At 52.2% G+C, this 15,539-nt stretch overlaps 1 protein-coding gene across 8 annotated transcripts in view; it reads left to right on the top strand.

Annotated features, from left to right (window-relative positions):
* The window catches only part of step (cytohesin steppke), a 455,937-nt gene that overhangs the window by 365,150 nt on the left and 75,248 nt on the right, over positions 1-15,539 (top strand). For 2 of the 8 annotated variants that reach the window (XM_069333879.1, XM_069333873.1), the window contains one exon: positions 13,674-14,194. The exons of the other annotated variants lie outside the window; for them this stretch is intronic. In XM_069333879.1, the coding sequence (XP_069189980.1) occupies positions 13,979-14,194 (216 nt within the window). In that variant the 5' untranslated portion in view covers positions 13,674-13,978. The remainder of the gene's footprint in view (positions 1-13,673; positions 14,195-15,539) is intronic. 8 annotated transcript variants of the gene reach the window in all.

Genomic DNA, 15,539 nt, shown 5'->3' with positions numbered 1-15,539 from the left:
CAGGCTGTTGCTTGGAGCGGCCCGAGGCCAGGCTTGACTTGTGAGAGTTTGGTCCACCAGGCTGTTGCTTGGAGCGGCCCGAGGCCAGGCTTGACTTGTGAGAGTTTGGTCCACCAGGCTGTTGCTTGGAGCGGCCCGAGGCCAGGCTTGACTTGTGAGAGTTTGGTCCACCAGGCTGTTGCTTGGAGCGGCCCGAGGCCAGGCTTGACTTGTGAGAGTTTGGTCCACCAGGCTGTTGCTTGGAGCGGCCCGAGGCCAGGCTTGACTTGTGAGAGTTTGGTCCACCAGGCTGTTGCTTGGGGCGGCCCGAGGCCAGGCTTGACTTGTAAGAGTTTGGTCCACCAGGCTGTTGCTTGGAGCGGCCCGAGGCCAGGCTTGACTTGTGAGAGTTTGGTCCACCAGGCTGTTGCTTGGAGCGGCCCGAGGCCAGGCTTGACTTGTGAGAGTTTGGTCCACCAGGCTGTTGCTTGGAGCGGCCCGAGGCCAGGCTTGACTTGTGAGAGTTTGGTCCACCAGGCTGTTGCTTGGAGCGGCCCGAGGCCAGGCTTGACTTGTGAGAGTTTGGTCCACCAGGCTGTTGCTTGCAGCGGCCCGAGGCCAGGCTTGACTTGTGAGAGTTTGGTCCACCAGGCTGTTGCTTGGAGCGGCCCGAGGCCAGCCTTGACTTGTGAGAGTTTGGTCCACCAGGCTGTTGCTTGGAGCGGCCCGAGGCCAGGCTTGACTTGTGAGAGTTTGGTCCACCAGGCTGTTGCTTGGAGCGGCCCGAGGCCAGGCTTGACTTGTGAGAGTTTGGTCCACCAGGCTGTTGCTTGGAGCGGCCCGAGGCCAGGCTTGACTTGTGAGAGTTTGGTCCACCAGGCTGTTGCTTGGAGCGGCCCGAGGCCAGGCTTGACTTGTGAGAGTTTGGTCCACCAGGCTGTTGCTTGGAGCGGCCCGAGGCCAGGCTTGACTTGTGAGAGTTTGGTCCACCAGGCTGTTGCTTGGAGCGGCCTGCCGGCCCACATACCCACCCACAGCCCGGTTGGTCCGGCTCTCCTTGGAGGAAACTATCCAGTTTCCTCTTGAAGATGTCCACGGTTGTTCCGGCAATATTTCTTACGCTCGATGGGAGGACGTTGATCAGCCGCGGACCTCTGATGTTTATACAGTGTTCTCTGATTGTGCCTATGTCACCTCTGCTCTTCACTGGTTCTATTCTACATTTTCTTCCATATCGTTCACTCCAGTACGTTGTTATTTTACTGTGTAGATTTGGTACTTGGCCCTCCAGTATCTTCCAGGTGTATATTATTTGATATCTCTCTCGTCTCCTTTCTAGTGAGTACATTTGGAGGGCTTTGAGGCGATCCTAATAATTTAGATGCTACTATACTAGTGCCCTTATCTACCCTCTATATCTATATGCTACTATATTCAACATACACTATAGTGTTTTGTCAATCTTCACAGACAATTATTATTATTAACATCTTTATTGACAAAAATGAATTACAATTTTGCCTAATATAAGGATTTCAATTAGGCCTTATTAGAGTGAGGATAATGCTGGTATTGACTGTCGCACAGGACAGAGGGTCATACACAAGACAATATGTCGAAACTGTAGGCTGAAGCACATATATATCATGTGCAGGCGAGGAGTCACAATAACGTGGCTGAAGTATGTTGACCAGACCACATACTAGAAGGTGAAGGGACGACGACGTTTCGGCCCGTCCTGGACCATTCTCAAGTCGATTGAAACATACGATTTCGGGGCACAATCGACTTGAGAATGGTCCAGGACGGACCGAAACGTCGTCGTCCCTTCACCTTCTAGTGTGTGGTCTGGTCAACATATATATATCATGGTTACAGTCAACTACATTAGACTATACAGGTTTCAGTGTACAAATATGTAAATACAACTTTGTATTATACACTGCCACACAAGGGCGGGGATGGTTCATAAGAGATGTAACGTGATGTTACTTGATGTAACGTGATGTTCATAAGAGATGTAACGTGATGTTCATAAGAGATGTAACGTGATGTTACTTGATGTAACGTGATGTTCATAAGAGATGTAACGTGATGTAACTTGATGTTCATAAGAGATGTAACTTGATCTGGCACCGTTATGTACCGTAATGAGCCGTATTCATACGTAATCAACTTAACCTAACGTATGGTTTCGGGGCTTAGCGTCCACGCGGCCCGGTCCTCGACCAGACCTCCTAAGAAACTCGTATCCTTAAATTAACCTAACCCAACCATGGCTACAGGGTAGATAAGGGCACTAAATACACAATGCTCAAGCGTCAATACAAGCCCAATACAAGACCAATACAAGCCGGTCGGCCGAGCGGACAGCACACTGGACTTGTGATCCTGTGGTCCCGGGTTCGATCCCGGGCGCCGACGAGAAACAATGGGCAGAGTTTCTTTCACCCTATGCCCCTGTTACCTAGCAGTAAAATAGGTACCTGGGTGTTAGTCAGCTGTCACGGGCTGCTTCCTGGGGGGTGGAGGCCTGGTCGAGGACCGGGCCGCGGGGACACTAAAGCCCCGAAATCATCTCAAGATAACCTCAAGATAACAAGACCAATACAAGATCAAGCAGGTGTAGTGGTTTTTAATCCATTATCTCCAAGGGAAATGGGGGGACATCACACCCCTTTTCCCTTTGTTCCCAAATCTTACCACCTTCCTTCCCTCACCCCCCCCCTCCCCCTCCCTCTATCCCTAGCTCCTCCCCCTCCTGCCTGAGCTGGTCCAGGAGCCTCAGGCAGCTAAACTGGTTGGGCAGCTTATGCCCCCAAGTAACGTGCCAGGCTAGCATTAGTGACAAGTGTAGCGGTGTGGTGTGTTGGGAGGTGGGTGTGTACTGCTTCCTTGTGCTGGAGTAGCTGCAGGTGTAGTGGGGGGGGTAGCTGCAGGTGTAGTGTGGTGGTGGGGTGGGGTTGTAGCTGCAGGTGTAGTGGGGTGGGGGTGGTAGCTGCAGGTGTAGTGTGGTGGTGGGGTGGGGTTGTAGCTGCAGGTGTAGTGGGGGTGGGGGGTGTAGCTGCAGGTGTAGCGGGGGGGGGTGTTGTAGCTGCAGGTGTAGTGGGGTGGGGGTGGTAGCTGCAGGTGTAGTGTGGTGGTGGGGTGGGGTTGTAGCTGCAGGTGTAGTGGGGGTGGGGGGTGTAGCTGCAGGTGTAGCGGGGGGGGGGGGGTGTTGTAGCTGCAGGTGTAGTGGGGTGGGGGAGGGGTGAAACTGCAGGTGTAGAGGGGGGTCGTTGGGGCTTAAATAGATGAAGACTACCAAATGAGAACTACGGGCTATTCATGCCCGTGCCACCTCTTGGGTGGCTTAATCTTTATCAATCAATCAATCAAGCGAGAGCTCTGACTGTCTACAGGAGGGAACTGGATGTAAACATGAGATTGTGGCGTCCAACAACAGCATGGTCGATCAGAAGGCCAGCCATAGGGAACACTGATCACTGCTATCATCTCCAGATAACCAGAGTAGGCCTACTGTGTGTGTGTGTATTCACCTAGTTGTACTCAACTAATTGTGCCTACAGGGGGGTTAAGCTCTGCTCTTTTGGCCCGCCTCTCAACTGTCAATCAATCAACTTTACACACACAAATCACAATAGCGACATCTGATGTATGATTTGATGTTATCACATTCATGAAGAATCTTTGAATCTGTGATATTCAGCGAGTTCAGAGATTCACTGATAACAGAGTCGTACTGTTCCTTCACTCTGTCTCTCCTGGGTTTGATATGATTCGTGTAGCTTTAGTTCAGTCGTTTATATCTCTCTGCGTAGCCTTGCTTGGGACAGGGCGGGGCGTCTAGACAGTGGGTGAGTGACAGGAGCTGGAGACAGTGGGTGAGTGACAGCAGCTGGAGACAGTGGGTGAGTGACAGGAGCTGGAGACAGTGGGTGAGTGACAGGAGCTGGAGACAGTGGGTGAGTGACAGGAGCTGGAGACAGTGGGTGAGTGACAGCAGCTGGAGACAGTGGGTGAGTGACAGGAGCTGGAGACAGTGGGTGAGTGACAGGAGCTGGAGACAGTGGGTGAGTGACAGGAGCTGGAGACAGTGGGTGAGTGACAGGAGCTGGAGACAGTGGGTGAGTGACAGGAGCTGGAGACAGTGGGTGAGTGACAGCAGCTTGAGACAGTGGGTGAGTGACAGGAGCTTGAGACAGTGGATGAGTGACAGGAGCTGGAGACAGTGGGTGAGTGACAGGAGCTTGAGACAGTGGGTGAGTGACAGGAGCTTGAGACAGTGGGTGAGTGACAGGAGCTTGAGACAGTGGGTGAGTGACAGGAGCTTGAGACAGTGGGTGAGTGACAGGAGCTTGAGACAGTGGGTGAGTGACAGGAGCTTGAGACAGTGGGTGAGTGACAGCAGCTGGAGACAGTGGGTGAGTGACAGCAGCTGGAGACAGTGGGTGAGTGACAGCAGCTGGAGACAGTGGGTGAGTGACAGCAGCTGGAGACAGTGGGTGAGTGACAGCAGCTGGAGACAGTGGATGAGTGACAGCAGCTGGAGACAGTGGGTGAGTGACAGCAGCTGGAGACAGTGGATGAGTGACAGCAGCTGGAGACAGTGGGTGAGTGACAGCAGCTGGAGACAGTGGATGAGTGACAGCAGCTGGAGACAGTGGGTGAGTGACAGGAGCTGGAGACAGTGGAGCATAGATCATGAGAGTCAGCGACCCACCTGTACAAGCCGTCTGCTCACGGCACCCCGGCCCCTTCCACGCCTCACTCAGCAGTTCACAACCACAGCCTCCCATCTCCCAGGTGTAGAGGTGTGGTAGAGTCTCTGGAGGTGTGGTAGAGGTTTGTAGGGGTGTGGTAGAGGTTTGTAGGGGTGTGGTAGAGGTTTGTAGGGGTGTGGTAGAGGTTTGTAGGGGTGTGGTAGAGGTTTGTAGGGGTGTGGTAGAGGTTTGTGGGGTGTGTGATAAAGGTTTGTAGGGGTGTGGTAGAGGTTTGTAGGGGTGTGGTAGAGGTTTGTAGGGGTGTGGTAGAGGTTTGTAGGGGTGTGGTAGAGGTTTGTAGGGGTGTGGTAGAGGGTTGTAGGGGTGTGGTAGAGGTTTGTAGGGGTGTGGTAGAGGGTTGTAGGGGTGTGGTAGAGGTTTGTAGGGGTGTGGTAGAGGGTTGTAGGGGTTTGTAGGGGTGTGGTAGAGGGTTGTAGGGGTGTGGTAGAGGGTTGTAGGGGTGTGGTAGAGGTTTGTAGGGGTGTGGTAGAGGTTTGTGGTTGTGTGGTAGAGGTTTCTAGGGGTGTGGTAGAGGTTTGTAGGGGTGTGGTAGGGGTTTGTAGGGATGTGGTAGGGGTTTGTAGGGGTGTGGTAGAGGTTTGTAGGGGTGTGGTAGAGGTTTGTGGTTGTGTGGTAGAGGTTTGTAGGGGTGTGGTAGAGGGTTGTAGGGGTGTGGTAGAGGGTTGTAGGGGTGTGGTAGGGGTTTGTAGGGATGTGGTAGGGGTTTGTAGGGGTGTGGTAGAGGTTTGTAGGGGTGTGGTAGAATGTCTGGGGATGTGGTAGGGGTTTGTAGGGGTGTGGTAGGGGTTTGTAGGGGTGTGGTAGAGGTTTGTAGGGGTGTGGTAGAAGTTTGTAGGGGTGTGGTAGAATGTCTGGGGATGTGGTAGAGGTTTGTAGGGGTGTGGTAGAGGTTTGTAGGGGAGTGGTAGAGGTTTGTAGGGGTGTGGTAGAGGGTTGTAGGGGTGTGGTAGAGGTTTGTAGGGGTGTGGTAGAGGTTTGTAGGGGTGTGGTAGAGGGTTGTAGGGATGTGGTAGAATCAGTGTGTGGAGGTGAGCATTGTTCCCCAGCCTTGGAGTGTATTTAATATTTGTGTCTGCAGAATTGAGTTATAGCTCTTGGGCCCCGCCTTTCTAACCTAGTCTATTTTTACTCTATTATATCTACTACATATATTTATTCTAACGCGCGCGCGCACGCACATACATCCCCAGGAAGCAGCTCATAGCAGCTGTCTAACTCCCCGGTACCTATTTTCTACTAGGTGAACAGGAGCATCAGGGATGAAAGAAACTGCCCCGTTTGTTTCTGCCTCGGACGGGGATCGAATCCAGGCCCTTAGGGCAACGACCCAGAGCGCTGTCCACTCAGCCGCGAGGCACCCTATGTGCCTGGGTGTGCGTGTGCGTGCGTGCGTGCGTGCGTGCGTGCCTGTAGTAGGTGCCAGCGCCTAGTATCTTTCCTCCCACCACTTTAGCTGTTGTGATATATTTAATCCTATTGGCTTGAGGAGGTGCCTCACTGCGCCATAGCCCTCGTGCTCCTTAGGGCACTCCCCCCTCCCCCCCCCATGCACTCACGCTACCTTGAGATGATCTCGGGGCTTAGCGTCCCCGCGGCCCGGTCCTCGACCAGGCCTCCACCCCCCAGGAAGCAGCCCGTGACAGCTGACTAACTCCCAGATACCTATTTACTGCTAGGTAACAGGGGCATCAGGATGAAAGAAACTCTGTCCATTGTTTCTCACCAGCGCCTGGGATCGAACCCGGGACCACAGGATCATGCGTCCAGTGTTCTGTCCGCTCAGCCGCCGGCTCCCTGCACCTGATGGCTCGTTTACCAGTAAACAGGTACTTGGGAATTAACCAACCCGTTCTCGCACTTTCTTATAGTCAATATTGACTTATTAAATTCGTGCATATGTGACATACTAATTTACTGTGAATATTTTAGTTTACCTTGGAAAGCTTCATAGAAAACACCGACCTTATCTAACCTTCTTAGTATATTAAGATAAGCATCTTATTGCTTCGTAATTACAATTATTACTTAACCTATGCCTATAATAGGTTAATTATAGGCTATAATAGGCTTTTCAAGGTAAACTAAAATATTCACAATAAATTAGTATGTCACATATGCACGTATTTAATAAGTCAATATTGACTATAAGAAAGTGCGAGAACGGGTTGAATCAACAGCTGGTAAAGGCAGCATCCTGGGGATGTGTGTTTTTGAGAGAAATATCTGTAGTAGATGTGAGAAAGAGGTCGGGAGTCAGTACTATCAGACCGTTAGAAAGGCGGGGCCCAAGAGCTAACAATATAATCCTGCAGGTACAAATAGTACACACACACGCTATAACATCACAACATTGTTTTTTCAAGGATCGTGTCTATGTGGGCCTGCGGGCCGCTCCAAGCAACAGCCTGGTGGACCAAACTCTCACAAGTCAAGCCTGGCCTCGGGCCGCTCCAAGCAACAGCCTGGTGGACCAAACTCTCACAAGTCAAGCCTGGCCTCGGGCCGCTCCAAGCAACAGCCTGGTGGACCAAACTCTCACAAGTCAAGCCTGGCCTCGGGCCGCTGCAAGCAACAGCCTGGTGGACCAAACTCTCACAAGTCAAGCCTGGTCTCGGGCCGGGCTTGGGAAGTAGAACAACTCCCAGAACCCCATCAACCAGGTATATATGTGTTGAACATTCATACCTGTGGTACCCCAGATGTATAAATAAGTGGCATTCGAAAACACACCAAATAATCGCTCTTAGCCTTGGTCCTATTTTACCTGTGCCACAGTGGGATTCCTTGCTGCTGACTGAACAGTTTGGTATAGTCCTGTATATACTATATATATGATATAGTGTGGTGTCAAGTCAAGCCTGGCCTCAGGCCGGGCTTGTGGAGTAGAACAGCTCCCAGAGCCCCATCCAGGCACAGTACAGTAATGTCTTCTAAGTATTTCTTGTATGAGCAGGGGAAGAAAATGTATTCTGGGGGGGTTGTGATTGCAATATGGCGGGGGTGTATGCCCTCTTGCTGGGGTTGTGGTTGTATTACAAGTTATGTTTTAATGCAGGCGAGGAGTCACAATAACGTGGCTGAAGTATGTTGACCAGACCACACACTAGAAGTTGAAGGGACGACGTCCTGGACCATTCTCAAGTCGTTAATCGACTTGAGAATGGTCCAGGACGGACCGAAACGTCGTCGTCCCTTCAACTTCTAGTGTATGTTTTAATGGTAAAAGGGTTGTAACGTGACTTATTTGGGGGGACCGTGGCGAAGATGGTAGTGTTGGCCGGGGTTCGGAACCCACTGGCGCCGGGGTGTGGTGAGTGTTTGGGGCGATATGTCTGACGCCAAGGTGGGGGGGGGGAGTATCTGGGCGGGGAGGGGTGCTTAGGGTGACCACAGGGCCCTCACACCCCCCCCCCCCCCTCCTCCCCTCACCCTGGCACCAATGCACGTGAACAGATCTCGTATCGCTACTTTTGGCGCTTGTGGGACGCTGCTTGCTGTGTGGTGTGGTGCCCTGTGGCTGTGTGGTGTGGTGCCCTGTGGCTGTGTGGTGTGGTGCCCTGTGGCTGTGTGGTGTGGTGCCCTGTGGCTGTGTGGTGTGGTGCCCTGTGGCTGTGTGGTGTGGTGCCCTGTGGCTGTGTGGTGTGGTGCCCTGTGGCTGTGTGGTGTGGTGCCCTGTGGCTGTGTGGTGTGGTGCCCTGTGGCTGTGTGGTGTGGTGCCCTGTGGCTGTGTGGTGTGGTGCCCTGTGGCTGTGTGGTGTGGTGCCCTGTGGCTGTGTGGTGTGGTGCCCTGTGGCTGTGTGGTGTGGTGCCCTGTGGCTGTGTGGTGTGGTGCCCTGTGGCTGTGTGGTGTGGTGCCCTGTGGCTGTGTGGTGTGGTGCCCTGTGGCTGTGTGGTGTGGTGCCCTGTGGCTGTGTGGTGTGGTGCCCTGTGGCTGTGTGGTGTGGTGCCCTGTGGCTGTGTGGTGTGGTGCCCTGTGGCTGTGTGGTGTGGTGCCCTGTGGCTGTGTGGTGTGGTGCCCTGTGGCTGTGTGGTGCCCTGTGGCTGTGTGGTGTGGTGCCCTGTGGCTGTGTGGTGTGGTGCCCTGTGGCTGTGTGGTGTGGTGCCCTGTGGCTGTGTGGTGTGGTGCCCTGTGGCTGTGTGGTGTGGTGCCCTGTGGCTGTGTGGTGTGGTGCCCTGTGGCTGTGTGGTGTGGTGCCCTGTGGCTGTGTGGTGTGGTGCCCTGTGGCTGTGTGGTGTGGTGCCCTGTGGCTGTGTGGTGTGGTGCCCTGTGGCTGTGTGGTGTGGTGCCCTGTGGCTGTGTGGTGTGGTGCCCTGTGGCTGTGTGGTGTGGTGCCCTGTGGCTGTGTGGTGTGGTGCCCTGTGGCTGTGTGGTGTGGTGCCCTGTGGCTGTGTGGTGTGGTGCCCTGTGGCTGTGTGGTGTGGTGCCCTGTGGCTGTGTGGTGTGGTGCCCTGTGGCTGTGTGGTGTGGTGCCCTGTGGCTGTGTGGTGTGGTGTGCCCTGTGGCTGTGTGGTGTGGTGTGCCCTGTGGCTGTGTGGTGTGGTGTGCCCTGTGGCTGTGTGGTGTGGTGCCCTGTGGCTGTGTGGTGTGGTGCCCTGTGGCTGTGTGGTGTGGTGCCCTGTGGCTGTGTGGTGTGGTGCCCTGTGGCTGTGTGGTGTGGTGCCCTGTGGCTGTGTGGTGTGGTGCCCTGTGGCTGTGTGGTGTGGTGCCCTGTGGCTGTGTGGTGTGGTGCCCTGTGGCTGTGTGGTGTGGTGCCCTGTGGCTGTGTGGTGTGGTGCCCTGTGGCTGTGTGGTGTGGTGCCCTGTGGCTGTGTGGTGTGGTGCCCTGTGGCTGTGTGGTGTGGTGCCCTGTGGCTGTGTGGTGTGGTGCCCTGTGGCTGTGTGGTGTGGTGCCCTGTGGCTGTGGTATGGTGCTGCTGCTGTTGTGGTGTAGTGCCTTGTTGATGTGGTGTGGTGGTGTTGCTGGGGTGTGGTGCCCTGTTTCTGCTTGATACCTGGTTGATGGGGTTCTGGGAGTTGTTCTACTCCCCAAGCCCGGCCCGAGGCCAGGCTTGACTTGTGAGGGTTTGGTCCACCAGGCTGTTGCTTGGAGCGGCCCGAGGCCAGGCTTGACTTGTGAGAGTTTGGTCCACCAGGCTGTTGCTTGGAGCGGCCCGAGGCCAGGCTTGACTTGTGAGAGTTTGGTCCACCAGGCTGTTGCTTGGAGCGGCCCGAGGCCAGGCTTGACGTGTGAGAGTTTGGTCCACCAGGCTGTTGCTTGGAGCGGCCCGCAGGCGCTCATACCCACCACAGCCTGGTTGGTCCGCAACTTCTTGAAGAAAACTATCTAGTTTCGTCTTGAAGATGTCCACGGTTGTTCCGGCAATATTTCTTATGCTCGCTGGGAGGGTATTGAACAACCGCGGACCTCTGATGTTTATACAGTGTTCTCCAATTTCAATCTCTTTCTTTATTATGCACCCCATACCCATCCCGTGGGCGGTGGTGTAAAGGGTTACAGAGGCACATAATCGGTTCAGGAACTGAACCCTCTAGTTCGTTTAGCTAAGCAAATAATTTTGTTTACGCTAGTTACAAAATTATTAATGTTATATATACATGTACACATTCTCATACATACACATACATATTTAATCATCCACACAAATACACACATCAATAATCTTTTGTGTCACAAGTGATCAACAAGAGGCTCACAACAGTCACTATACATGGCACTTAATCTGATTGTGCCTATGGCACCTCTGCTCTTCACTGGTTCTATTCTGCATTTTCTTCCATATCGTTCACTCCAGTACGTTGTTATTTTACTGTGTAGATTTGGGACCTGTCTCTCCAGTATTTTCCATGTGTATATTATTTGATATCTCTCGTCTCCTTTCTAGTGAGTACATTTGGAGGGCTTTGAGACGATCCCAATAATTTAGGTGCTTTATTGCGTCTATGCGTGCCGTATATGTTCTCTGTATTCCCTCTATTTCAGCAATCTCTCCTGCTCTGAAGGGGGAAGTGAGTACTGAGCAGTACTCAAGACGGGACAACACAAGTGACTTGAAGAGTACAACCATTGTGATGGGATCTCTGGATTTGAAAGTTCTCGTAATCCATCCTATCATTTTTCTGGCTGTCGCAATATTTGCTTGGTTATGCTCCCTAAACGTTAGGTCGTCAGACATTATTATTCCCAAATCCTTGACATGTTGTTTCCTACTATGGGCAGATTTGATTGTGTTTTGTACTCTGTGTTATGTTTAAGGTCCTCATTTTTACCGCACCTGAGTACCTGGAATTTATCGCTGTTAAACATCATGTTATTTTCTGCTGCCCAGTCGAAAACTTTATTAATATCTGCTTCTAGTTTTCAATGTCTTCAGCAGAGTTAATTTTCTTGCTGATTTTTGTGTTATTTGCAAAGGATGACACGAAGCTGTGCCTGCACCCTGAGGTACAGACTGCACTTGGACTCTATTTTATTTGATTGACTGTTACTCTTTGTGTTCTGTTCGACAGGAAATTGAGTATCCAGCGTCCTACTTTACCAGATATTCCCATTGACCTCATTTTGTGAGCTATCACCCCATGGTCACATTTGTCGAACGCCTTTGCAAAGTCTGTGTATACAACATCTGCATTTTGCTTTTCTTCTAGGGCTTCTGTGATTTTGTCATAGTGGTTGAGTAACTGTGACAGACAGGATCTTCCCGCTCTAAATCCATGTTGTCCTGGATTGTGCAATTCATTGTTTTCCATAAAACTAGAAATTTGATTCCTAATCACTCTTTCAAACACTTTTATTGTGTGTGATGTTAGTGCAACTGGCCTATAATTTTTTGCCAAGGCTTTACTCCCCCCCTTGTGCAACGGAGCTATATCTGCAGATTTAAGTGCTGCTGGTATCTCCCCTGTATCCAGGCTCTTTCTCCATATTACGATGAGTGCTCTCGCTACTGGTACTTTACATTTCTTTATGAATATTGAATTCCATGAGTCAGGCCCAGGAGCTGAGTGCATGGACATATTGTCAATTTCTCTTTCAAAGTCTTCCGAGTTTGTGGTAATATCCGTTATATTATCTGCAGCTTGAATGTCATTCATAAAGACGCTGTCTGAGTCATCAACTTTCATGTTGTTTATTGGTGTGCTAAACATAGCCTCATACTGGCTTCTTAGAATTTCACTAATTTCTTTGTTGTCCTCTGTGTACGTACCTTCATTTGTAATTAACGGTCCAATACTAGTGGAAGATTTTGATTTTGCGTATGTGAAAAATATATTTTGGATTTTTCTTTATCTCTTGTATAGCTTTCTGTTCCAATTCCATTTCCACAGACTCGTATGATCGCTTCAGTGTTTGTTCTATTTCTTCGATCTCCCTGTTTAGGTTTATTTTCCTATCTTTCCTATATATGCAGGCTGGGTGGCGGTCCTGAATACCCCCGTATTAATATATATTATTATCAACATTACTATGATTACTTCCGTCTCTCGGAACATGATTCATATTCAAGTTTAGTGTTTTGGTGAGAGAGAGTAATATAAGAAGCATCTTGGTCCGAACTCTTGGTCCGAACTCTTGGTCCGGACTCTTGGTCCGGACTCTTGGTCCGGACTCTTGGTCCGGACTCTTGGTCCGGACTCTTGGTCCGGACTCTTGGTCCGGACTCTTGGTCCGGACTCTTGGTCCGAACTCTTGGTCCGAACTCTTGGCATAAACACCAGACATTCTTCTGTGCAAAAAGTGATAAGAGAATTTACCTTTCAAAAGGTTTGACAAGATACGGAATCCTAAATGATTACTTGTTCAAGTTCTGTTTTGTTGGGGGACTGACTGTGTACTAACCTAGTTGTGCTTGCGGGAGTTGAGCTCTGGCTCTTGGGTCCCGCCTCTCAAATGTCAATCAAGTGTTACTAACTACCTATTTTTCACACACACACACACACACACACACACACACACACACACACACACACACACACACACACACACACACACACACACACACACACACGCACGCACACGCACACAAGGATGAGAGGAAACGATGAACCAGCGAGACTCGACCTAGTCTTCACTCTGAACAACTCCGACATAAGAGAAATCAGTTTTGAGGCCCCGGTAGGAATGAGCGACCATAGTGTGGCCATTATTCCTAGTGTAACGCACTTGTGTACTTAGGCCTAGGAGTTTGGTCTTATATATTTATGTTCAAAAGTTTCTGGTTTGTCCATATTCAGTGATTATAATTGAATTTAAACAAACCGGATGGACTTCCACCACCAAAGTACTCTTTCTGGTAATCTATAAGTACATATTGGTACTTTCCAGCAAATAGTTACTATAAGTACTTGCATTTCGGGAGGATGGACTGATTATATTATATAATATATATATTTCGATCTGTCTTGGATATTTAAAGGTTACAAGATAAACATTGGTAGATACAATGAGTGCTTAAAGGTTATGGATCTCTTGAAGCTCCTCCGCTTCCGGACAGGAACCGAGGATGCAACAGGCGTTTCCCCTCTGGATCGCCACACTGAGGCGCTGAAACATATATAGAAATGGTTTTAAGACAGCATGGTGTGTGTGTGTGTGTGTGTGTGTGTGTGTGTGTGTGTGTGTGTGTGTGTGTGTATGTGTGTGTGTATGTATGTATTAAGCGGGGGAGGGGGGTGTTATCGTGACACATAAGCTAAGAGGAGCCTAAACTAGGACAGAAGAAAATGTATATATGCTGGTTAGTATTGTAAATGTCTGGCCACGTCTGTGGTAGAAAATAATAATAATAAAAAAACCTTTTGTACTGCCTGACTGGCACCACCTGAGGGGAGGTGGCACAGCTGGCCTCTCCCACCTACCAGCACCACCTACTTCATCTTGAGTACTGAACGTAGTGCATACCTTTCTTCAGGTGTATGCAGGTGTAGGCGGTCTGTTCTCCACAAATACACACCTGCAAGGTTGACTGCCAAGCACACTATGGCCGCGTTGAAGGATTCTCATAGAACTAAAGACGTTTGTGCATTAGAAAAACCTTAAAAAACACATTTGTTGTGGCATTTGAGTGCTTAAAAGTAGTGTGGCCCTCAGTGTTGTGTGGGAACTACAGTGTAGTGAGGCATCATGCACACTGAGTGCCTGCTGCCCAGGCATCAAGCAGGCGGCACTGTAGCCGGGCGTGACAGGATGCCGGCGGGGTGCCTGTTGTAGCTGGAGATGTACCGCGTGGCGTGGGCGGCCGTGCAGCGCGGCTTGGCAGAGGCGCTCCTGGGCTACGCAGTTGCCATCTGGAAGCGCTCACGCCCACGCCTCCACCCGCGCCTGCTGCTCCCGCCCTCAGCCTTCGAAGACGACGATGACGAGGATGCTTTCTGCGGGCTCCACCACCACGCCTGCCCCTGTCACTCTCACCGCTACTCTCCCCCGCCCAAGGTAACCAGGTGCGCTCTCTCTCTATGTGTCTCTCTCTCTCTCTCTCTCTCTCTCTCTCTCTCTCTCTCTCTCTCTCTCTCTCTCTCTCTCTCTCTCTCTCTCTCTCTCTCTCTCTCTCTCTCTCTCTCTCTCTCTCCCCCCCCCCCCCTCCCCCCCCCCCTCTCTCTCTCTCTCTCTCTCTCTCTCTCTCTCTCTCTCTCTCTCTCTCTCTCTCTCTCTCTCTCTCTCTCTCTCTCTCTCTCTCTCTCTCTCTCTCTCCCCCCCCCCTCCCCCCCCCCCCTCTCTCTCTCTCCCCCCCCTCCCTCCCTCCCCCTCTCTCTCTCCCTCTCTCCCCCTCTCTCTCTCTCCCCCCTTCTCCCAACCACATGGGCTGGACGGTAGAGCGGTTGTCTCGCTTCCTGCAGGTCGGCGTTCAATCCCCGACCGTCCAAGTGTTTGGGCACCATTCCTTTCCCCCCCCCCCCTCGTCTGATCCCAAATCCTTATATCCTGACCCTTTCGAAGTGCTATATAGTTGTAATGGCTTGGCGCTTTCCCCTGATACGTCTTTCCCCTTCCCCCCCCCCCGCTACACACTCCCCTACCCTCCTACACCCCCCACACCCTCCTACACACCCCCCACACCCTCCTACACCCCCCCACACCCTCCTACACACCCCCCCCCACGCCCTCCTACATCCCCCCCACACCCTCCTACACACCCCCCCACACCCTCCTACACACCCCCCCACACCCTCCTACACCCCCCCACTCCCTCCTACACACCCCCCCACTCCCTCCTACACACCCCCACTCCCTCCTACACACCCCCCCACACCCTCCTACACCCCCCACACCCTCCTACACCCCCCACACCCTCCTATACCCCCCACACCCTCCTACACCCCCACACCCTCCTACACCCCCCCACACCCTCCTACACACCCCCCACACCCTCCTACACCCCCCACACCCTCCTACACCCCCACACCCTCCTACACCTCCCACCACACACCCCCACACCCTCCTACACCCCCACACCCTCCTACACACCCCCCACCCTCCTACACACCCCCCACACCCTCCTACACACCCCCCCCACACCCTCCTACACCCCCCACACCCTCCTACACACCCCCCACACCCTCCTACACACCCCCCACACCCTCCTACACACCCCCCCACACCCTCCTACACACCCCCCCACACCCTCCTACACACCCCCCCACACCCTCCGACACACCCCCCACACCCTCCTACACACCCCCCACACCCTCCTACACACCCCCCACACCCTCCTACACACCCCCCACACCCTCCTACACACCCCCCACACCCTCCTACACACCCCCCCACACCTTCCTAC

Source organism: Procambarus clarkii, chromosome 4 (genome assembly GCF_040958095.1).
Source record: "Procambarus clarkii isolate CNS0578487 chromosome 4, FALCON_Pclarkii_2.0, whole genome shotgun sequence".
Lineage (NCBI taxonomy): Eukaryota > Metazoa > Arthropoda > Malacostraca > Decapoda > Cambaridae > Procambarus > Procambarus clarkii.
This window is presented reverse-complemented; position numbering and strand designations above follow the sequence as displayed.